We start from the raw sequence: 25,194 nt of genomic DNA on the forward strand, positions 1-25,194 counted from the left end.
TAATAAAATGAAACCTAAAAGTGACAGTTATTCTTGCTCTCTCTACCTCTACACACACATGCACATGCACACAAGCACACACATAATCATGCATGAAGAAATAAATATAAGCATAATCTGGGACTATTGATGCATGCTTGCAATTCTAATACTTGAAAGAGCAGAAAAATTGCTGTATATTAAAGCTTAAAAACAACCTTGAGTATCTAGCAAGACTCTGTTTCAAATGCATCCATTCATGCATCCAACCATCTCTCCGTCCATCCGTCAATCCATCCACCCACACATGCATATATACACATACCTCATTATATATAATATTCACAAAATAACTTGAATAGTTGATAACTAAAATAATGAGTCTTAAATCACTCTAGATAAGCAACTTATTAACAAAGATGATCCCTGACTCCAGAGTCATCAGCAATATCTAAAAGTTGTTTCAGGTAAAAGGTGAAAGATTTTTACAACCTGAAGGGAAACCAGAATAGAAAGGGAGAGGGGAGTAAAGGAGGGGAGTGGAGAGAAATGTATAGCTCAATGAAAACAGTAAGAAAAAATATATTGTTTCAGGTACCATAACTGGGCTGAGGGAATAAGGAAAAGAAAACATTATTCACATTTATCAGGTAGAGATGTGATACAGGACAATTGTTTATATTTTGTCAATTATGTTTTAAATAAACACTGATTGGCCAGGAGCCAGGCAGGAAGTGTAGGTGGGACAACCAGACAGGAAGTAGAGGCAGGTCAATTAGAATAGGAGAATTCTGGGAAGGAGGAAGCTCATTCCTCTCCAGTTCTGTCCCAACCACAGAAGAAGGAAGATTTGACTGCCCAGCTGAAAAATGTACCGAGCCATGTGGATAACATATGCTAGAATAATGGGCTAATATAAGTTATAAGAGTTAATAAGAAGCCTGAGCTAATGGGCCAATCAGTTTATCATTAATATAGTTCTCTGTGTGATTTCTTTGGGGCTAAACAGCTGTGGGACCTGGTGGGAGGACAGAAACCAGGAAGGACACAAACCAAGACAACAGAGATGTTAATGAAAATTCTAAAATAGATGGAAAAATATCTTATATGTAAGGTATGTGGCTCCCATGTCATCTGAGTTGAAACTGAGAAGAATAGATGGAGATGACAAAAAGCTTGTTACACTAGAATGATACCAGATGTTAACTCTGAATGGATGTGGTATGTTTCTTTAAGAATCTTTATACTTTAATAATATTAGAGGACACTCAGTCTCAGAGATACAGACACAGAAGACAGGAGTGAAATCTTATTTTGCAGAAGTAAAATTGGAGTGGGACATGGGCGAAGCATGCTATGGGGTTTTGATATTGTTAAAAAGTGAAAATCTCTATGCGGACCATTCCATGATCTAAACTGAAAAAGTTTATGTAGGCAGAGCCATTCACGGGTCCCTGCACGAGAAGCATCTCTTTGATCACCCCTCCCTCTCTGCTTGAGTTTCATCTCTTCCACAGGTATGGTCATTGATTGAAAGTGTGTTTTTTAAGGAACAACTTGTTCTCACTGAAGCTCAGATCTCAAGTGGTGTTTTAAAATTGTGCCCCTCTTATTGTATGAGGTGTTCATTACAGGGTTAATGAGCTCAGGGCTGTGCTACTACATCGCAGTAGTAGAAATGGCCAGCTGGAAAGAGTATGTTTATGCTTTCATTAACCAAGATAAGCTAAGACATCCTTTCAATGGTGTCTCATCATAACAAAAACGAGTGTTCAAACTGCATTTAAAATCTCAGTTCATAACTAACCCAAAGGGCACCTGTTCTGAAATGATGCTCTGACAACAAATGGAAGCTTGACAGAATGGGTAGGGCATTGGGATGTTTCATATTTTAAATGAACAATCATGGAAAATTGATGAGCTGAATTTTTAAGAGAAAAAGGACAGACCTTATGATTGGATGAAAGGTGTTCACATTTTCACTGAAAAGTATGTTATTTACTCTTCCACTCCCAACATTTATGAAGCAGATAATAATGAAATACTCATGTGCCACAAATACTAATTGCTTTGTGTCAATCTAATTAGACCCACACAGCTCGGCCAACTGGCAAGAACACTGACCTCAGTACAGGATCCAAGTGTTTCCCACAGCAGGTCTGCATAGATAGGAGATTGTCCTGGTGTTCTGGAAAGCCTTCTAGATCAACTTTGAAACTGTTTTATTTATTACCTTAAATCTTAAGTCAACTAGTATCATAATTTTCAAAAGAAATATTTCATGACATAGAAGACTCAACATTTCAGTATCTGTGCATCCTTTTATCCATCAATAATTCTTAGTTATATATTAGTCATTTTCACAACTTTAAGGAATATGGAGATACATTATATATCTAAAGCATACAAGGTTTTACACACACACAGGGATAGGGAGCAATAACAGAATTAACTCAAAGAGAGGGAGGACCCTTATAGCAAGATGGTAAAAGGAGTTACACAGTGCAGTATTGCATATATGGAAGGATAGTCACAGGCTCTGACTGAAGGGAATACAGGCTTTCAACAATGAGCTCGAAGGCCAGAGAGATGAGAATGTTGCAGGCCTGATCAGGGACAAGCTCATGGGAATTCTAAAGAATTTATATGACTCTTATTTATTAGCAAAAGTTGACTCTTGATGTAAAATGTTGTCCGATTCCCATAAAAAAGATACAAGAGGATACTGCGGTCATCTTAAGATAGGATTTAAAAGTTGCTTGCTAGAGAGTACAGTGACACAGAAGCCGGCTTCGTTAATGAAAGTGATTATTATAACCCATTAGGACATCTGATAGCATCTCAAGAGTCTTCAGTATAACCTGAAATCCTTTAGTACATTTCAAAAAATAAATCAGTTTGAACAAATTTGTTTCTCAAATGTTTGTCACATTTGTACCACGTATCTGTGGAAGAGCTGCTGGTGATGAACTTGGCATCGGGTTGAAAAGGTGTTGCATCCACTCAGAGCGGTGAATGGTGAGAAGCAAGCTATCAATGCAACCGTGGGTGACAGGAAGGGAGGATGGAGGAATTTATTACATACATAAACTTAATTACTTCTACAATAAAATTGGAGAGGGATGTTGAATATCTTTCTGGCACAGTTGTAAACAAAGCAGGAAGCAAGTTAATGATATTTATACAAAATTTCAGAAATAGTGTGTATTACAAACTAAAGTCACCTTCAAAGCCCACTTCCCTAAAATGGTCTTTGTAGTTAGCTGGAGTCTAGGCACTTGACTGAAAGATCAGGGGGACAAAAGCATTCTAATCCTGAGAAACAATGTGATGGAGAAGCGACAACTGGAGAGAGAGAGAGAGAGAGAGAGAGAGAGAGAGAGAGAGAGAGAGAGAGAAACCATGATGGCATCAAAAAATCTCCATCAATACTGAGTGGGAAGAGATAGTCAGAAGATTCTCTTTTTAAAGAGAGGGGGAGAATCATGAAATTTGAAGGACATGAGAGGCACTGGAAGGCTAAAAGCTATAAGCAAATATGATTTTTGTGCATCCATTGTATACATGAATGAAATGCTCAGAGTCCACAAATATATTTCCAAAGGAACAAGCTGGGCATGATGGAGCTGGTCTTTAATGTTAGCACTCAGAAGGCAGAAGTAGGAGTTTCTCTAGGAGTCTGAGGCAAGCCTGGTCTACAAAGCAGGTTTCGTGATAGTTAGAGTTACACAGTGATACCCTGTCTAAAAGAAATAGACTACAGTAGATTTTTAGGCTTATTTTGCTATTTATTTATTTCTGTGTGCTGTATATGTGTGTGCATATACTCATGTGCAAGAGAAGTGCCCTTAACCTATGAGTCTCTCTCTATCCAGACCCTAAAATGGGTTTTAAATTCTTATGCACAAAGTGTCTCCATAAGAGTCACTTGTGACCATTTGTAGGAAGAATAGGAAAAAAGAGGAAACTAGTTTTTAAATTTTTTTTATTTTATATACCCACCCCAGTTCCCCCTCCACCCCCTTCTTGTGGCCCCCACCTCCTTCCCATCCCAGTTCCACATCCACTCCCTAGAAGAGGGTAAGGCTTCCTTTGGGGAGTAAATAAAGTCTGGCATAGCAGAATCAAGCCCCTCTTCACTTCAGTCAACCTCATTGGTTCCAGGAAGTTTCTACAACTATAGGTTTCCACAACATCCCAGAAATGCCCATCTATTCTGTTGTCTTTCCTCATACTCTTTCGCTCTCTCCTCCACCCCCACCTAATCCCTCCTGTTCCCATCCCTATCTTCCCCAAGTTCACCCACAAAACCTCTTCTATTTCTCCTTCACAGAGAGAGCCATGTGCCCCACTAAACCTCTACTCTTTAACTTCTGTTGATCTCTGGATTGTAGTGTGATTATCCTTTACTTAGCAGCTAATATCTGCTTACTAGTGAGTACATGTCATGTTTGTCTTTCTTGGACTAGGTTGCCTTGGTCAGGATCATTTTATTCTTCTAATTCCATCCATTTGCCTGAAATTTTCATGTCGTCATTTTTTTCTAATAGCTGAATAATATTCCTTTGTGTAAATATAATACCATATTTTCTTTATACATACTCCACTTGAGAGGCATCTAGATTGTTCCCAGTTTCTGGCTGTTAGGAACAAGGCTGCAAAGAACATAGTTGAGAAAGACCCTTGTGGTTGTATGGGGCCTATTTTGGGAAGATACCCAAGAGTGGTGATGCTCAATCTTGATGTGGATAAATTCCCTATTTTCTGAAGAACCTCTGTGTTGATTTTAGTGACTATAAAAGTTTGCACTCCCACTGGCAATAGAGGCATCTTCCCCTTGCTTCACATTTGAATTTTTGATCTTAGACATTCTGATGGTAAAAGATGGACTCTCAAAGTAGTTTTGATATACATTTTCCTGGTGTTAAGGATGTGAAGCATTTCTTTAAGTGTCTCTTGGCCATTTCACATTTCTATAATCAGAATTTTCTGTTTAGGTATAAACCCCAGTTTTTAAAATTGCATTATTTGGTTTGTTGATATTTAATTTCTTGAGTCTTTATATATTTTGGATAATAGCCCTAAATGGGATATAGAGTTAATGAAAATCTTCTTGCATTCTGTAGGCTTTTGATTTGTCCTTGTGATGGTGTCTTTTGCCTTACTGAAGTTTTTTAGCTTCTTGAGGTCCCATTTATTAATTGTTGATCTTACTGCCTGCATTATAAGTGTTCTGTTCAGAAAGCCATCTCCTGTGCCAATCCATTCAAGGCTGTTCCCTACTCTTTCTTCAATTAGGATCAGAGTACTCAAACTCAATTTTTGTCACGTAATGGTAACCATTGAGTGACTATCTTCATTGCTTTAAGCTTTTCTTTCCTACAAATAAAGAAAACATTCTTGCATTAAAAAATGAAAAAAAATCTCTGCCCTCCTGCTCCACTTTTTCTCTTACTGAATAAATCCTCTTCTTCCTTACACTGTATCTTAGCAATTTATGTGGCCACTGTTCTCTGAAGCAATCTCTATAAATCAGAATTGCTCTATTTTTTCTTTAAAGGTCTGCTTTTAATGCAGTAGTCCTTCAGTAAATCTATGTACTGTCTCTAACCGCTGTCTGGGCTTAAAATTCTAAACAATCCCTAAAGGCAATGTTTTCCTACTTTAAAAACTGTAATATTCCCTCCTGTGGCCCAAGAAATTATGTATTTTTATGTCACTTATAGTTCTTAGCAATCTTGTAATTGTACAAAGTGATCACTGTGAAAATCACTAGAATTAATGAGAAAATAGAAGAGGAATAGTGGCTTAAAAGTAAAATAACGGTGGAGCGCACGTTGCTGAGAGCACATAGCTCTCAACATCTCAACAGTCAATAACAAGTAAGGAGTCTAGCCATGTTCTTATTTGAAGCGTAAACACCCTGGGGACAGAAAAGTGTTAAAGATTAAACAATGTGGGAGCTCACTGAGGGAAAGCCAGTTTATACAACTGAAGTCAGGACTGAAGAGATGATTGATAATACTTGCTACTCTGGCAGAGAATCCAAGTTTTTTTCCTAGCACCCAGTTTCAGTGGTAGCTCAGAACTATCTGTAACTCTGTAGCATGTGTGTCTGCTTCTTTGGGGTTTCTGTCCTGCCTAGTTCCCACAGCTGGCAAGTCCCAAAGAAAATCACACAGAGGTCTCCATTAATTATAAACGGATTGGCCCATTAACTCAGGCTTCTTATTGGCTCTTGTAGCTTATATTAACCCATTATTCTTATCTTGTTAGCCATGTAGCTCAGTACCTTATTCAGTGGGGCAGGTCACATCCTGTTTCTTCTGTGGTCTGGGCAGGATTGAAGAAAGACTTCCTTCTTCCTAGATTACTCCTGTTCTCTTTGCCCTGCCTCTACTTCCTTTCTGGTTGTCTTGCCTGTACTTCCTTCTTAGCTACTGACCAATAAGCGTTTATTTAAAATATAATTGACAGAATATAGACTTGTCCTATACCACTTCCCCCTCTTTTTTTTAACAAAGGAAAATATCCATAGTCTATTATTGGGAAATGTGGACAGAGTATTCCAGGCTACTTCCTGCTGGTTGGGGGCACTGGTAATCTTATGGGGACCCAAAGAAAATTTAGAATTATAATCATGTCCTGACTGGAGTATCCTGTGAGTCTTGATCATCTCAGACAGCAGTCTTGAATCTGTTCTGGATGTAGAACTCAGACATATGGACCATTTGTTCCTACTGGAGATTTTTCTGGTGGTCTTCCTTGATCAAACCTGATTCTTCTTAACTCAGAATGAATTCACAGCCTCTCATTTCCTGTGGAGACAAAAGCAAAATCTCTTCTCCAAAGTAACATACTTTGACTTAATTTGACTTAAATTTTGGAGTCAAGGTATTTTCAAAATACCTATCTTGGATTAATTCAGCAGCATTTGTAAGCAAATATTTTTTAGCGTCTATTGCTCCTTCCCCAGCATTCAAGAAAACTCAAAGAGAGCATAATAACATACAGTATCAAGATTCTTTGTGTATTTTTCATCTTTTTTTGCTTTATTTTAACCTCCATTTCTTTTATTTTTACTTTTTGGCTTTTTGAAACAGGTTATCTGTGTATCTTTTTTTCTGGAACTCACTCTGTTGACCAGGATATCCTTGAACTCACAGAGATCTGCCTGTCTCTGCCTCTCCAGTGCTGGGATTCAAGGTGTGTGCTACCACACCTTGAACTCACAGGGATCTGTCTGTCTCTGCCTCCCAGGCATTGGGTTTAAAGGTGTGTACCACCACACCCAACTACTCTCTTTCTTTTTTATTTTAAGAACTTTATTCTTTTTCTTTTCTCTCCCAAACCTGCATATATTTTTAAACATACAATAAACCATTTAGAGGTTTTCTTCTTCTTTGAATCTATTTTTACTGTATATCTCTCTCTTTTTCTGACTACATGAGTCTTTAATGTACTAAGCAATATGGGTAGGATTAAATCTGTGGCTTTGATGGCTGTATCCAGCCCATTTCTTAGCTTTCTGAGATTTTAGCCTCATGGCTGAGGTACCGGCTGGGGCCATGTTTGTTGCCACAACTTTATGGAGTTTCAAGGTCCTTGCCAGCAAGCAAGCTGCACCAGTGTGCTCACAAACCACATTCAAATGATCCGTAGTCAGACAACCTGCCTGAAAGAGTCATACAGAAAGGCCCAGAAAGCCAGCATTTTAAAAAGGTGCAGCTTTTTTTCCTGCTATTACAGAAAACCAAAAAGAATGTGGTCAGCTTTTTATCAACACTATTTAAGTGTTTCTTGGTAGGAGCTCTTAAAAGAGCTGCAAGGCTTTACAGCTTAAGATGAGTCAGGAAGCCTTTCTTAGATGAGAATGCTTGCTTGCCTCTAGCAAGGAGAGCAGACCTAAGAAATTACTGCTACCAAGAAAACATGCTTTACTCTCCCAAGCTCTCTCAGGCTTTCTGTGGATGTAGTTATCCACGTGGGCACCATTCTATAACATGAGAGCCTGCTGCTTGTTCGGTGCCAATCTGTAGGGAAGAGAGAGGGCCTGCTTTTCATCCCAGCTGCCCAGCTAGCTTAACCCCCAAAATAACCTCACAGAAATTATATTGATTGAATTACTGCCTGTTCCATTAGTTCTAGCCTCTTATTGGCTAACTCTCACATCTTGATTAAACAATTTCTATTAAATCTGTGTATCACCACATGATTGTGGCTTACCAGCAAGAGTCTAACCTACATCCATCTCAGGCAGGAGATTCGTGGCATCTATGCCCATATTCCCAAAAAATAGACTATGGATATTTTCATTTTTTTTTAAAGAGGGGGAAGTGGTGCGGTAAAATTGTTTTCTGTCAATCATGTTTTAAATAAATGTTGATTGGCCAGGCAGGAAGTATAGGTGGATCAACCAGACAGGAAGTAGAGACAGGGCAATGAGAACAGGAGAATGCTGGGAAGGAGGAAGCCCATTCCTCCTCAGTCCTGCCTTGATCACCGAAGAAGCAGGATGTGACCTGCCCTGCTGAAAAAAGATATTGAGCCATTTGGCTAGCATAGATAAGAATAATGGGTAAATAAAACTACAACAGCTAATAAGAAGCCTGAGCTAATGGGCCAATCAATTTATAACTTATGTAGACCTCCATGTGATTTTCTTTGGGGCTTACCATAGGCTGTGGGAACTGGACAGGACAAAAACCCCAAACAAGCAGGCCCTCATGTTACATAACTCTAACACCTGTGTGTAGAAGGAGGCCACTACTTAGTTCCTGGGTGCTTAGCCCTGAAATAGTCACACAGAAACTATATTATTTAAATCTCTGCTTGGCTCATTAGTTCTAGCTTCTTATTGGTTAATGCTTACATTATAACTTAACCTATCTCATTATTCTGTGCATGACCACAAGGTTGTGGTCTACCAGCAAAGTTTCAGCACATCTGTCTCCAGTGGTGGCTCCATGGTTTCTCCCTGATTTCACCCTTCTTTCTCCCAGCATTCAGTTCTGTCTTCCCTACCTACCTCTGCTCCGCTCTGCCATAGGCTCAAGCCAGATTTCTTTATTAACCAATCGAATTTATAGCATACAGAGGGAAATTCCACATCACCTGTGTGCATATGCAGGCAACATACATGCTTGTGATCACACACACATACACACACACACACAATTCTTTAAATCTAATTTAAAAAAAACAAAAATAATGAAATTCAACCAAATTTCTGATCAAGCAAAAAAGTAAGAATTGTTTCAACATCATGGTTGACGCTACTCAGACCTATTGTTTCTGTAGCACACATATGAAATGATATATGTATTTGACAGAACATGGTTACTACATTTGATCTAGGGGCTACTTGTACTTTAAATATATTTATATTTTCAAAGTACATTGCACTCATTCATTTACTTTTTCAAATTGAAAATCAGGGTATTTTTTAAGGATTTTCTTCTATCATCTTCTCCTAGATCTTCCTCACCTCCCACATTATCTTTTCAATGAGCTTCTTAATTGCTAAAGAACCCTATGTTGTTTAATAATACAAATTGCCATATTGTCTAGTTCACAAATAAAGGTTGATAATAATTTGACAAAATTAACTGTATGGAAACTATGAATTAAGCAAAATTTTAAAAATTCAAAACAACATATTTTTAACAGAGAAGTCTTCTTCAGAACATTCAAAAATTTTGAACATGTCTTCTACTGTTTCTTTTATTTCCATAATTTCATCATATTTATATTTCTTCAAGGAATTTATCTTCAGTGCCTTGCCAAATCGTCACGCTATGTGAATTTGAGTGAATGGTAATTTGAAGATGTATTATAGTGATTACACATCAGCAGAGATTAATATGTGTTTATGGTTATATTATTTTTTGGAGCAGGTGAGCCATGGGGACAAATTCTTGAGGAGAAAATAAACTATTTCATATTTTATTGATGAAGAGACAGCACCTACTACTCCTGGGTGGTGACAGGACAAGCAAATCACTTGTGATAAAAACATTTAAGAGTTGCATGGAGGATTAATGGCTGCTAGTTAAGGTGTGAGAGCACAAATGTACAAAAAATGACATCAAGAGCACAAAGTTGAGGAACAACCTTGTTAGAATATCAATTTATTTTTATTGTAATTGCCTACTGCACCTATAGAGTAAATGTAAACTCCCCCAGAGTTTCATATATGGCATTTAAAATTTAGGCAAATCATAGTTCTTGGTGAATTTTTTTCCTTTTCTCTACTCATAAGGGAGTTGTATCTCAAAGCTTATATTTTTTTCTGTTAATATTTATATTATAGTAATTATTTAAGTGTGTATAATAAAATTTCTCTTAGTATAAAATTAAAAATAAGCCACTTTTAAATAAATACTTTAAAATTTTATTGTCAATAAAATTGTTGAGTATTTAGATCATTCACTTGGTGAACTTACTTTTGTTCTCAATATAGACAAAAAAGTTAAAATTCACTGTGTATATATATAGTTAAATATATATAGTTATATATATAAGTATATATATATATATAAAATGTTACCATCATTCAGAGTTGTATATCTATATCTATATCCATATCTATCTATCTATATAACTATATATATAGTTAAAATTCACTATATATATATATAGATAGATATAGATATACAACTTTTGAATGATGGTAACATTTTACTAAACACACACAACAAATGGGAAAACTGTATTGGATTCTATATTTATGGGACCCTAATTTCCTGTTTTTTAATTTTACCCAAGAAGCATTCTTGAAACCCTTTCATCTTGTAGACTCACGTGCACACAAAAATTTAATGCTGTTTTTTTCACTTTATGGATTTTGCTGATTACCTATTTGCTTAACTCTCTTCTCCCTGCCAACATCAACATTCCAGGCATGCTGCTGCTGTCCCTCATCATCTGGAAAACCTGGCTTACATGATGTGTCTCTGTCTTCTATAGCAGTACAACATCAACAGAAACATCTGCAATTTGTTCTTTCTTGATAATAGATGTGGACACTCTTCTGATGAGTCCTATCTTTCACCATTAGACTGTTAAGTTGTAAAGTTAGACCCAATGTCAACATAGCTCAGTCTAACAAATGTATGAAACTAATATTATTCAGTATTTTTTCATTTAGTAATAATTCTTAATAAGTTACTTGTTTCTATGTCATAGATTCTTTATCTGTAAAATGGGATGAAGAGTAAATGAATGATCTGTATGGCATATACTACAAGAAACATAATGAGTTTTAGGTCTCTTAGATCCGATCAATGGTTGTTGGATAGACCTCACACGGAGTAGCTGCTTTGAGTGGTGGCCTCTGCTCCTTATTTAGATACTTTCTCAACTCATAGATTGAGTTTTCTTTCTTACTCCTCTCCAACTCCCAACTCAGGAAACAATGCACAAGTGACACCAGGCAGAGAATACTATGCTTGGCCTCTGTTGTTTCCAGTCTGCATTGAAAATGTCTCTGAGGGTACAAAGGGAATCAGTTGTAAGTCAGTCTGTATCAGACAGCACATACATGCTTTGCTGTGCTGGTTTTGTACTAGCTTCCATTCCCTGGGCATATGCCTTCAGTAACTCACATTCAAGGGAACCATTTCTCTAACTCTATGTCTGAGAGCCTGATGTGAGAACATAAATATTTGCTGATGCTGTTACCATTATGCCCTCTAGTGCTCTGATCTATGAAAGAATAAACTTTTCCATCATTTTGGTGGTACCCAGTAGAGGCACTTCACAATTATCCATAGCTCTTCAAATATATACACCTTACACTAAAATTTGCACAGTTTAATAAGCGTATCCAGTCATAAGTCCTGACAATATTCTAGAACACAGATTTTAAAGTACTGATACAGGATTGGAATATATAAGGTTTACCATTGCCTTGTGGGAAGTGTTGAATGGATGCTTTTTAATGTGAAGTTCAAAGCCTAAACTGAACCTGTGCTTCTAACTATTGTACACTTTGGAATAAATGCTGGACCCAGACCTGGCATCATTTAGAGTTTACCATAAATAATTTCAAAACCCCTTAGCAAAGCAAGAAATTTGGGTCATGTTTTTAAAAGAGTAACCAGTGACCTTTACATCTAGACACAGCTTCTGGGATACAAGCAGCATCTATGGTGTGAAGTATTCTGCAGAGAAAATCAGAATAGCTAATGTCACCTAACTTGTATAGTCCCATGAAACCCTGAGCCTAGCTAAAATTCACCAGCTCAGAGCTTTGTAACTCGTGGATCATGAATAATGCCAACTTGCCACTGCTTTTGTTATAAATACCCCTTTCTTATCTTCTATTTGGCTAACATTGTTTTTAATTATGTGCACATAAAATTTTATTTTGTCTTGGTGACATATTATAATTTTAAAGTATAATTCTACTTCTTTTGACTTTAGGTAACAAGCATAATAAAAATACATGTCTTACAACCTTAAAGAGAATTAGTTATTTGTTTTACTCAATCAAAGTAGCTAAGTGCCATGTCACAATGAAGTTTGCTTTGTATTAGGGCAATTTTATGTTTAAAGCAGATAGAGCTTCTTTCTTGCATACCTTACAACATGTTTTAAAATATCTAGATTCTCTTAGGATTAGTGATGAATAGGACACCTGTCTTGTTTTTGTTCCTCTTAGGCTATTTGCTGCTGACTGTATTTATTGGAAAGAAACTTTTGACACTTTCAGAGATTAAATCCCATTGTACAAGACACAAGACGGATATCTATTGTTACAATGTATTAGGACATTTCTTGTGAGTCAATGCTGCCTTTGTAGAACAGTTCCTTCAGGTTGGACACACATCTAAGTGGACCAATTCTCCTGGGCATTAACATATCAAAAACCATCACCATCTCTTTTTATTTTTTTTTAATAAAAACTGAAAGCAAAACTCGAAAACCAGAGTGCAATAGTTGACACACTATGGCTTAATGATAAAGGGTAACTTTTTGATGATCTAGGCAAATTCGACTTTGTCCTTCAACACTGTGATATTATCACCTGGTTCACCCACTCTTTTCAGTGTTGAAGAGGATTAAAGTAATAATGAAAACTAATGGGCCCATTTCTTAAAGATTGACCTTTAGTGAATTATCTCATCTTCCCTACATGTACTTGAATCTCCAGTTCAGGTTAGAGATAAGTAGACTAGAGTTTTAATAAAGCTACATATCCTGCTCAAAAATCTCATGATCAGAAGATAATAAAGAGGTATCTGAAATTATGATCTTTATGACACTAAAGCCAAAGATCTTCCTCACCATGATGTCTTCACATATGGTATGTAGTGAAGTTAGGGAGAAGGAATTAAGTGGAAAAGTGTGTAATATGAGACTCATATTAAACTCTCTTACAAACCTTTCCCAGCCCCATATTATATTCCATAATATCTAAGCAGTGCTTTGTGTGTAATGATTTGCTACTACTTCGTGAAACTTGTATATATGAGTGCATTTACCTGTGGGTTCAGATACATATACATGAGCCTGTATGTGGTTGCCGGGTGAGGCATTCTGATGTCCTTCCTCAGGACCCTTCTGCCTTCTTATTTTGAGGCAAAATCACCCACTGACCTGGTCTGGGCTCATCAAATAAACCAGTCTGATTGACCAGCGAGCTCCAGGAATCCACTTGCCTGTTCCCCCACAGCATTGGGATTACAAATCATGTTATTTGAATTCTGGGACTTAAATTCATGTCTTTATTCATGAAAGGCAAGAACTCTGTTGACAGGGCGTTGCCCACTCCTATCATTATACTTGTCCTATGATGGTCTTTATTACAAACCTGCCATAAATCTAGCCACCAAAATGGTCTTTATATATACTCCATTTAGCAGTTCAAGCTACCAAAACAAATCCTCAGCAAAATGCCAATTATCTATGTTTTGCAGAGACACTGAAGAAGACCACATGTAAGATTGTTAATAACCTGAAATACCTCCAATTGTAATGTCCCACCAATATCTAAAGATCCATGTAACTGATTCAGTGGAACAAATCAAGTCCATGACTACACTAAGGAACTTTCAATGCAAATTAAAATATGGAAGACAATCCATGTTTGTGCTAAAAATTTAACAGGTTCTACATACCTGTATAAATATGGTTAGTCATAACTATTCACATATTTGATAAGTATTTATTGTTCAACTATAGAACAGGCATTGACTTTGTGAAAATACAGTGTTGAAAAATAAATATGAATTTTTATTTTTCCAAAAGTATCTGACATGACTAAAGGTGACATTTTCTGTTATAACAATGATACTCATCAATATCATAAATATTGCTTCTTGGGGTCAAGAGCTGAATCAATGATTAAGAGCACTGAATGCTCTCACAAAGGACTACAGTTCTGTTCCCACGTTACACAACTCACAACTGCCTTTAACTCCAGTTCTAGAGGACCATATACCCCCTTCTTGACTCCTTGTGTGATTCATACATCCACACATCAATTATGCACATAAGATTTACATGCATATACATAGTTTAAAATAATATTTTAAAAGGTGTTTCTTATTAATTTCTGTTGTTCCTTATGTTCTATTGCAAGGAGTACTGGATAGTCTCTACAGTTTCTTTTGTAACATTAATAAGTTAACAATTCAGTGTGGTTGTATCAACTCCATGAAAATCCTACAAATTTTTTAACTAATCATTTGCCACTAACTTATTCTATTATCATATATTATCATATTCAAGTATCTTCACTTAATTAAATCATAATGAGAGGTTGTCATAATGGGCAATGGAATTAAAATAAATTTTATAATTAGAAATATTAAACTACTTCTAGTATGTACTTCAGTAGCATCAGTAAAAATTAATGCAAAATACAAAAGTATGTCAAATTGAAAATACAAAATTTAACCATTAGAACTGAAAGTTATACTTTTTTAATAAACCAAATTCTAGTTATTTGACAAATAGTGTTAAATCTCACACTATGGGAGTAGGCAGAAGAAGGCACAGTCAGAACCTTTTGTTAATGCTTACAATTACCTGAAATTTCACATACAGAATAAAGTTGAAGAAAGCATAAAAATAAAGAGGTTGCTAGCTTTTGAGTCTCCCCTTTAGTGGCTGACAGGGATGGAGAAGCTGCGTTGCTAGGGAGAGTGCCATTATTAACTGAGCCAGTGAACTTCACTGATGCTGGTTGCATGATGTTCTTTCTAAATTCTTAACCCATAGCTTCTCTATGCACACATGGTATGAGAAAGAAGAATGGCTACTTCCAAAATTGCAGTTATATTAGAAAATTCTGAAATGAATCACATATGATTGCTCTCCGAGATTGTTTTCAATGACCGGGGAGTCCAGTACATGGTTTTGTTCCCTGTTCTGATAAATTAGTTTTTTTTTTCCATCAATGCAATACTACCTTGAGCAATGAGCATCCTCACCCTTATGGAAATGCCTGTTTTTATACCCCATGGATGTGGAAGTCAGTCATTTAAGTAATGATTTTCTTTGTCAAGAAACCAAAGAGAAGAATATCAGCTTTGGCATTGAATAAATTGCAGAACAGTGTTGAAGGTTTGAAATGTGTGAAACTATAAACCTGAACCTTCAGTTACAAGGAAGGCAGGGCCTACCTGCCTGCATTTTCCCAACCACCACATTTAAGAAATGAAATATTCAATGCCGATCTAACATCATGAGTTTCATTGCTCATGACGACAATCTCTTCTTGTGATGATTTATTTAATTGAGAGAAGATATGAAAATGTCCATATGGAAAAGGTAGTGGCAAAAGTTTTAAAAGATAACTCCAGGATTGTTTTCTTTCATGGAGTTGATATTATCACATTAGATGATTAACTTATAAACAATTAGGAACCCACAAAAGAATAAAAAATCATCTTCTGTTAGATTAAATGGGAATATATGTCCAGGACACAGAGTTGTTAAAGATATACATAAACTTTTTAAAGTAAGTTTGTTTTAAATACCTCAAATGTGTGTGTTCGTGTGTGTCTCTGTGTGTGTAGCATGAAGCTTCAACACTTGAACATACAATATGCTAAGTTAGGTAAAAGACAACTCATAACTTCTTCATAGAATAAGTTCACTTTTCTAATTTAAAAAATAGGTGTTTGGGTGATTTTTCTGCATACATATCTCTGCACTACTTGTTTTCCTAGTGTCTGGCGAGGACAGAGCAGGTATTGGATCTCCTAGGACTGGAGATATAAATGAGCTGTCATGAGGATGCTGAGAATCAAATTTGCATGGAGATATAGCCAGTGCTCTTGACCAATGAGCCCTTTTTCCAGTCCCAATTTTCTAGATTTTGTTAGTACTACATTAAGATAGCATTTATAGTTGATGTGCTATGCAGTACATGAGAAATTCTTACTTCTCTTTTTATGGCATCGTGCAAATTAATTACTTTTCACACATCATGCCACAATTCCACCTCACACTTCTCCCAATCTTCGGTAACTACCACTATGTTCCCAGCCACTACTTCTGCTTAGATCCCACATGCGAGTGCACTGAGGTTGTACTTGCCCTTCTGTGCCTACTTTTACTTCACTTAGCATCAAGACCTCCAGTTCTGCACATGCTATTACAGATGACAGTGACTGAATGGTATTCCACCGTTTATTCACGCTGTCTATTGCTGTCCACGTATCACCTGATGGGAACTTAGATTGTTTCCATCTCTCTGCTACAGCGTATCACACTCCTTGAATGTGCAGGTATCTCTTCACATCATTTCCTTTCTTTGAACATGTAATTAATTGATCATCATCATTCTAGTTTTCCCTACTGTGAGATGTTGTCAGTGAGTTTTACTTGGTGCCTGGAGTTCACAATTTTAACAGCAACATGTAAGAGCTCATTTCCTTTCTCCAAAGCCTCAGCAGTTCCATGTGCATGCAGTACCACAGGAGACCAGAAGAGGAGGATCATCTCTGTTGGAACAGGAGTTAAAGTGGTTGTTATCTATGGTGTGGGTGCTGAGAATCTAACCTCAGTTCTACACATGTGCAGCAAGTGCTCTTAAATGCTGAGCCATCTTTTCTGGTCTATTTGTTCTTTGCTGAACATTTTTCTTTGTAATGTTTGGATGTCTTCTTTTGATAAACACCTGTTCAGACCTACAGTTCCCTTTGTTGTTTGTCTGGCTTGTTCATAAGTTCTTTTCTTTTAAAATTTTTATGTATAAATTCCTTATTGGATGTATAGCTTGCAAATATTTTCTTTATAAACAGTGCATTAGTTCTCTTTATTGCATGTTTCTCTGCATAGACATTTTCAAGTCTGTGTCTAACCTTTGCTTTTATTTCCTGACCTTTGCAGAATAATCTCAGAACAGACAAACAAAAGGTCCACACCAGCTTCCAAGGCTTATCACTCGTGCTTCAGTGCAGCATCCTAGATTCAGCTAAAGCTTCAGTTAACTCAAGACTCATTTTTTTTTATGACAGGTGACAGGCAGGGTTTATTTTAAGTGTCCTGTGTATGAATACACAACATTCCCAGCATCATTTACTGAAAAGGTTGCTTTTATCTCAGTTCCTGTCCTAGAACTTTCGTTATATATGGGTTCTAAATGTGTTCATTTATGTATAGACTCTGTTCTGTCCCATTCATCAGTATATGTGCTAATGTCAAGATCATTTTTTAAGTATGTATTTGTCTTGCATTTTAAAATCAAGTCACAGCAGATCATTAGGTTCTTTTGATTCAAGAATGCTTCTGCTACACAGGGGGATTTTATCATCATATAAACTTTGTAAATGCTGCTTTAGATCTTTGATGGGTGTCATTGTTACTCTGTACTGACTTTAAATCACTTTGGACAATACTGATGTTTTATCAGTGTGCATACTTCCAATCCATAAATGTGGAATGCACTGTCATTTCTTAGCATCTCAATCATTCTTTTTCATCAATGTCATAATTGTCAAAGCCCGGATGCTTTACTAAATAGTATATACTTATCCCTAAATGTTTCACTTCTGAACTCTTAGATTGTATTTCAAATAATTTGCAACTGGTACATTGCAAAGATGAATTAATTTATACGAATAGTGTTTGGGTGAAATTTGAGAGAAGGTTTCTGAATAAAAGATAACACTATCCATATATAAACAAAATTTTACTTCTCACAAATTGAATGGCTTGGAGATCTGAAAGAGTTCTGGGACCGTGGGATCTCTCAGGAGCAGCAGTTCTCGAAACATTCTCTTCTTTAAGACTTTAGGAAGAGAGACTCTTTGGATTTTCAATACAATATTAACTTGAGACTTCTGTATAAATATCTTTATTATGCTGAGATATTTCTCCTAGATCTTGTGTGTGTGTGTGTGTGTGTGTGTGTGTGTGTGTGTGTGTGTGACAGAGAGAGAGAGAGAAAGAGAGAATGTTGTGATATGTGTGGTCTGTGTGTATCTGTGTGTGTCTGTGTATCTTCATATCATGGAAATCTATTTTAAAGCCTAGAAACCTGAGTGTATCAGCATTAAGGATAAATATTTGTTTTAGCTAGGAAGAAGGAGTTGAGATAAAGCACATCCATCAGGCAATGATGGGTTAAACTCCTAATGGACTAAAACAGCTTTTGAGTTCAAAATAAACAGACAAAAAGTCTCCAAAAGAAAACCAAAAAGCCTGGATCTATAAGAAAATTCATTCTAACACATAGTACTACATATACAGGAGAGAGATTCAATATTGTCTGAAAAGACAACTTTGGAAATGGGAAAATCATGGCTAAGCAGTTAGTCTCCATATATTCTGAAATGAAACACGATAGTTAAATATTATTATTTAATAAATCAATACATATTTGGTTCTTTAAAAAAGTCAGGCACAGTTATTACACAACAGAGAAGCACAAAGTAAAGGCTAAAGCCATAAGACATTTTCTGGTATCCCTGAATTATTTTATGTCCCAGACTATAATATCTCCTTAAATTAGCTGTATTGTTCTTTATTGTGAAAGTAAAATTCGAAAAGACTTTAAGTAAATGTTAATAGATAATAAAAAGCCTTAATGGAGAAAGTAAACAGGGATCTAAAAGACGTTTGACTCCGCTCAATGTTTCCATTTTGGGCGCCAGCCAGAAGTCTAGCCCAGTTTCAGGGTGTCCCCGTGCTCTTCTGCAGTGCTCTCCTCTCTGTCCCTGTTGGCACTGTGAACTGCTTGGTTCTGTGAAAAAGAAAGCTGTAGTAATAAATCAGCATTTTTGAGCCCCCAAATTCCCGTTTAGTTGTGAGATGTTAAAAGTGCCAATTTTATGTACAAGTGCCTTCCACTCAAAATACTTTGCAAACCATTGACTCAAAAAATTTCGATCATTGTAAGAAATAGTGATTCTTTTAGTGACCGTTGTTAATTGCGCATTAGTCTCTGCATCTTTAGATCTCAAATAGTAAGCAAAAATTTGAGAAACTTCAGTAAAATCTTGTGGAATATATATGATTAAAATACTAAATTTCTGTGAATTATGTGTGGATAACAAATTAAATTTGTACTGGGTTATTAATTAGAGGAGCCGCATCTTCAGAAGGGGGAAGTCCTTGCACTTAGTGTTTCATTAGAACGATGTGCATATAACTTATAATTTATGCATGGGCTTAATCATTGTAAGTCCACTTGCCTAGTTCTAATGGTTTCCTTTTTTTTAGTTGAAAATAAAGATGTTTTCATTCAATGTATTCTGACTATGGAGTGGCTCCCAGATCCACCCCACTTTGTCACCTATCCAAATCTATATCCTTTCTTTCTCTGTCTTATTAAAACACATTCAAGAATCTAAGTAATTAATAATGGAAATAATGATAATTGCATAAAATAAAAACAAAGAAACCAGAATAGGTCAAGATTAACACACATTAGCACTCACAAAAAACTGATTAAAAATAAATCAATAAAACTATAATATATAAGCAAAAGATCTGTAAGGTTTAATAGCCCTTCAATGATCCCAGTAAGTTGTTGAGTTTGCCTTGTATTGATCATCTGCTGTTGGAAGTGGAGCCTTCCCTTATGTCTGCTTTGTATAGAAAACTAAGTATTCCTTTGTAAACATAATCAGTTGGGTTCTACATTAGGGACAGAGGCTTGTATTCATTTTATTTTCCCTTTACAAACTGAGACTCCATCTGGGTCACACCTATGTGGTCCTGTGCGTGTTGCCACAGTCTCTGTGTGTTCATCTATGTGTCATCCCTTTTCCGTCCATAAGGCCTTATGTGTTCTCCATCCCCCTTGGCTCTTATAATATTTCTGCTTCCTCTTCTACAGAGTTCCCTGAGTCCTGATGGGAGGCAATTGATGGAGACAGTCTGTTTGCGGATGAGTGTTTCAAGATCTCTCACTTTCTGTGCATTTTCTAGCTGTGGATCTTAGTATTTGTTTCCATTTACTACAGCAGAATGCATGAGGAGTCCTTTTATTCAAACATTCCTTAAGCACAACAATACATTCATGTTTTTCTGCTAGATCATGTTCTATATAATCTCTGGTTCGTGGCCACCAGAATGGTGTCAGGCATGAGTTCCATCTCACGGCATTAACTTTATTCCCAGTAGGATAAGGGTTGGTAACTTCAACAACTTTATGAGACTATTGTGCTAGCATATCATGAAGGCAGATTACCATTTTACATCATGAATTTTGTAGCTGGGTTGGTGTGTATTTAATTTTCTCCTCTGTAATTTACAGAGTACCTTCCAGTACATTAACACTAGAAAGTGGGGGTAAAGGCTCTGGGTAGGCACCAGCTTGTCTTCTCTGTGTTCAGTGACTTCTCTAGGTATTATCTTCTGCAGTAGGGCTTTCTGTCAGTTTATGGAGAGCACATAATAGCCTTGGCGACAGCCTGGGTTAGTGGGGGTGTTCTAAAGGGTCCCTTTGGCCAATAACTCGAATAGATATAATTAAATTCCAATGTTGGGGCTTTCATTTAGTCATTAGTGATGTCTGGTTAGGACTATGTCTCCCCCAGTATTTTAAAATTTGCTTGAGCATCTGGAAATGTTGACTCAAGGTTCCCCATTTTGAAGAAGGTAGAAGAAAAGATGGGGACTGACATTTAACAATCCATGGTAGGATAAAGAGGGAGCAGAGGGTGATTGAGAGGGAAACAGCAAAAGACAATATAAAGGGAATCTTCTTAATTCCAAAGGTAGATTATAATAACTAGTTGGTTATGTTAAAAGCTTAATTAGCTCGCCTTGTAGAACAAGTAATGCAAAACGAAGGCTGTAGGATCTGTTCCTCCAGTTATAACCTAGGTGAGTTTGAAGCCAGCTGAGATTTCAATGGCCCTGTCTCAAATTTATAAAGCTTTCTTCCTGAGTCCAAGTTGTGTAGCTGACATTATATGAGCTTGAGGAGTCATGGTTAAGGCCCCAATTTCACTGTGTCCTCATCTCCAAAGAACATTGATTTTATCATTGTCCCATCTGGAGACGGAAATGTATGTTCTCTCCTACACTTCTCAGTTACTTAAAGCTAAATCCTTAATATTTGTCTTTTCTTGCTTATCATTATTGATCTTTTTCTTAGTCCTTCTATAATATTTTTATTTTTAATGTATGTTTAGTTATGTGTGGTCTCTGTGTGTGTGTGTATATGTGTGCACATGCTTGTGAATGTAGGTGTCCAGATGAGGCCAGAGAAGTGTCAGATGCCTGAGTTACAGGCAGTTATGAGCCACTCAATGTGTGCACTAGGAGCTTACTTGGGTCACTGCAAGAACAGGTGTTCTTGCCTGCTGAGTGTGTCTGTCCCTGCATTCTTCTGCCATGTTCTCTGCATAATCAAGAGTCTATGACTCCTCACGATTGTCATTGCGACTGTCACTCAAAGGCAATGTCTTTTGTGACTACTTACAACTAAACCAGCATCCTGTCATTGTCACTTTAGCCTTCCTGCTCCTCATCATTAATTTGCCCCATTTTCCCATTCTTCACTCTGGAGTTGGAGATTCTGTCTGATTCCCCAGCTCTCCTTCAGCACGACCACTCTCCAGCTCAGTGAGGCTGCTTTGGTTCTCTTCTTTCTTCCACTGTCATTTTTCTTCCCATTCATTAACTTTAACTCTGTCATCCTTTTAATCTTGCGTCTCCCTTTCAGATGGATTGGTCCATGAAATTGTGACCTTTCCTTTTCTCATTGGTATGATTTCTGGTCTAAGGTAATCCACAACCAATATTTGATGAACAAACTGGTAATAACAAAATTCCATCTGCCTCCTAGATAAAGAAATCTGTATGCATCCGCAGGATTGAGTATACAAAAATCTCCTTTATTTTCCATTGTGTTCTATTCTGCCGTCTCTTTAAACTCCTTCATAGGTTTTGATAACCCATTTGCTACATCAACCCATGAAGTTAGGGTAGAAGAACAATAAATTAGCTCTTAAATTTTCACCTTCTGTGTTACCACAATGCTGATTATTAAGCATGTGTTTAATGAACTTCACAATTAAAGGTAAAATGAGGAAATTCACAATATCTCTGAGGATTGTGTGATTTTCCACAGGCATAAACCAGAATCATGTTTTTAATATAAAATATTAGATTATTTGTGGATCAAATGTGTGTGGGCTTGGATCCAAAGAATGTCTAATAAAGCCCTTGTAGTTTGAGCTTTGTCTGTTAGTGATCTGTATTATTCAACAACTGAATTCTGTGTGTTTTCAGAGATCATCTACAGCTGGGTCTTTAACGAGTTCCCCTCCTTTGTGGCGGAGGACAGTCGGCGGTTCATATCCCAAGAGACAGGCAACCTTTATATATCGAAAGTGCAAACATCAGATGTTGGCAGCTATATTTGTCTGGTCAAAAATTCCGTGACGAATGCGCGAGTGCTCAGTCCTCCGACACCACTCACTCTGCGGAATGATGGTGAGTTACCTGGCATGGATTTAAATGGTCAACATTTCATACGTAAATCCAAAGATTCCTAATTTTCTAAGAAATTGTCCTCAATGCAAATAAACTAAAATAGAACTACCTTATTTATAATTTCATCCCTTTAATGTGGGTTTATGCATGCCTCGGAATAAAAATGTTGAGATGAGTGATGGGAAGATGGCTCAGTGGGTAAAATGTTTGCACTCTTCAGACTCTTCAGGACCTGGGTTCAAATCCCAAGTACCTGTGTATGCACTCTGACATAGCATGCCTATAAGGCAAGCATGGAGAAGTAGAGACAAGTGGATCTCTGAAGCATGCTAGTCAGCCAAGCTGAATCAGAGAGTCAAGTGCAGCGAAGATTGCCTCAAAAAGTAGGTAGAGAGTAATTGAGGAAAACATACACACACACACACACACAGTGATGATTCATAGATTATGAATACTTATAATAGTACTCAAAACTTAGAACGTGAGCATCTGGAAAGGAGAGGCACACAAGCTCCACAGTTCTTTGCTTATTCCTTAGTGTCTGTATGGAGCATATGTGTATTTACTGTATGAGTTTTATGGCTTCAGTTTTCATTTCATTTGTAGTTCATCTGTCTTCAAATTCAGTCTTAAGCTTTTAATATTTTATTGTACAATTATAATTGTTATTACTTTTCCAATAATAGGAACAGTTGTAACTTTAACTATTTGGTGCAGTGCAGGCAGGTGTAATGATGCTATAATTATAGGAATCGCCATCTATCCACAGGCTCTTCACATTGAAACACCTCATTTGTATTTATAGACATTTACAGTTAGGCATTGCATTAACACAGTCAAGTGCTCTATTATAGGTGATATATGGCATGCAGATTGCTCTGCTGTGCAACACAAATTACCTATGAAGACATTATTAAGAAGTGAACTTGAGAATGAGAATTCTGACTGATTTTGAAGTATTAAAAAACTATACTTCAACACTTTCATAGTTCTTTTATATGCTTTTTCCCCATGAGACAGTCTTGCTTAGCTGAGGCTAGCTGTAAACTGTTGTCCTCTTGCTCCCGTCCCCCCAAGTGCTGTCAGTTTGTACAACCACAGCCAGCTTTTAAAATTGTTTCTTAAAAATATATATACTCTTTTGATGATTTGAATGATAATGATCCCCATAGGATTATATATTTGAATACTTGATCACCAGGGAGCAAAACCATTTAGAAGGATTACAAAGTTTAGGAGGTGTTGGCCTTGTTGGAGGAAATATGTAACTGAGGGTGGGCTTTGAAGTTTCAAAATTCAAGGCCAGGTTCAGCCCCACCTTCTCTTTCTGGGTAGGAAAATCTGGGAAGGATGCAAGGTAAGAAATTAAAGATGAAGTAAAAGACTAGAGTGTAGAATAAAATGAAAGGGACCACAGAAGGAGATGAAAACCACATGCCCAACAGATGCCTAAGGGAGTAACATGCACACGCATGTGCACACACACACACACACACACACACAGAGAGAGAGAGAGAGAGAAAGAGAGATAGAGAGAGAGAGAGAGAGAGAGATGCTGAAGTCAGCAGTAGCAATGTGAGTGTATCGGTGTATCAGGGCTGGAGAGTACTTGATGCTCTCTGTAGCAGAGGACACAGGCTCTCTGTAGCAGAGGACACAGGCTCTGTGCCCAGAACTAGCACCAGGCAGCTCATGACTACCTATAACACTATTTCCAATCAATTCAGTGTCCCCTTTGGTCCTGGAGGGATAGTAGATACACAAGTGGAACACGTATAAAAAAGCGGGCACTCTCACTAACATAACATAAAACTTGAAAAATATATCTTTAGTGACTAGATGGACTCACATATGCTGACCAGGGTAGTTTTCCCTGGGCTGAGGAAAGAAGCTAAAGGCCTCCCTTGTGGCCACAGGTCGTTGGGTGACTTTATGGTGGGCAAGTGTATGGAAGGGTATGGAAGAGAGAGGCAGAACGGTTCATGTTCTGTGGAGAAAGGGAGATCCACGGAGGTGAAGGTGGCAAGGAACCAACTGAGATGGTAGTCCTGCTTCCCACCTGGGGCCATGGTGATGTCCAGTCCTGGGCTGTTGCCAAGTGCATGTCTGGGTCCATGGCCCTGCCTGCAGCTGTGATCTGCATTGGTGTCTGAGGGCCATGCCTCCATAGAGGTCATCCTGGTCCAAGTGGCCTGGGCTACCACCCAGGGCGATGATGGCCACCTGGCTTGAACTGCAGTTAAGGGCCATGTCTGGGTCTGTGGCCCTACCACAGCCAGGATTTATGTTGATATCCAAGGTGCCCAA

The 25,194-nt window shown here is 37.3% G+C and overlaps 1 protein-coding gene across 1 annotated transcript in view; it reads left to right on the forward strand.

Moving 5' to 3' along the window:
- Cntn5 (contactin 5) overlaps nt 1–25,194 on the forward strand; it is a 1,188,481-nt gene that overhangs the window by 825,431 nt on the left and 337,856 nt on the right. The window contains exon 8 of the mRNA XM_087905876.1: nt 22,684–22,887. Within this exon, the coding sequence (XP_087762002.1) occupies nt 22,684–22,887 (204 nt within the window). The remainder of the gene's footprint in view (nt 1–22,683; nt 22,888–25,194) is intronic.

Source organism: Myodes glareolus, chromosome 4 (genome assembly GCF_982192425.1).
Source record: "Myodes glareolus chromosome 4, mMyoGla1.1, whole genome shotgun sequence".
In the NCBI taxonomy this organism is placed as follows: Eukaryota; Metazoa; Chordata; class Mammalia; order Rodentia; family Cricetidae; genus Myodes; species Myodes glareolus.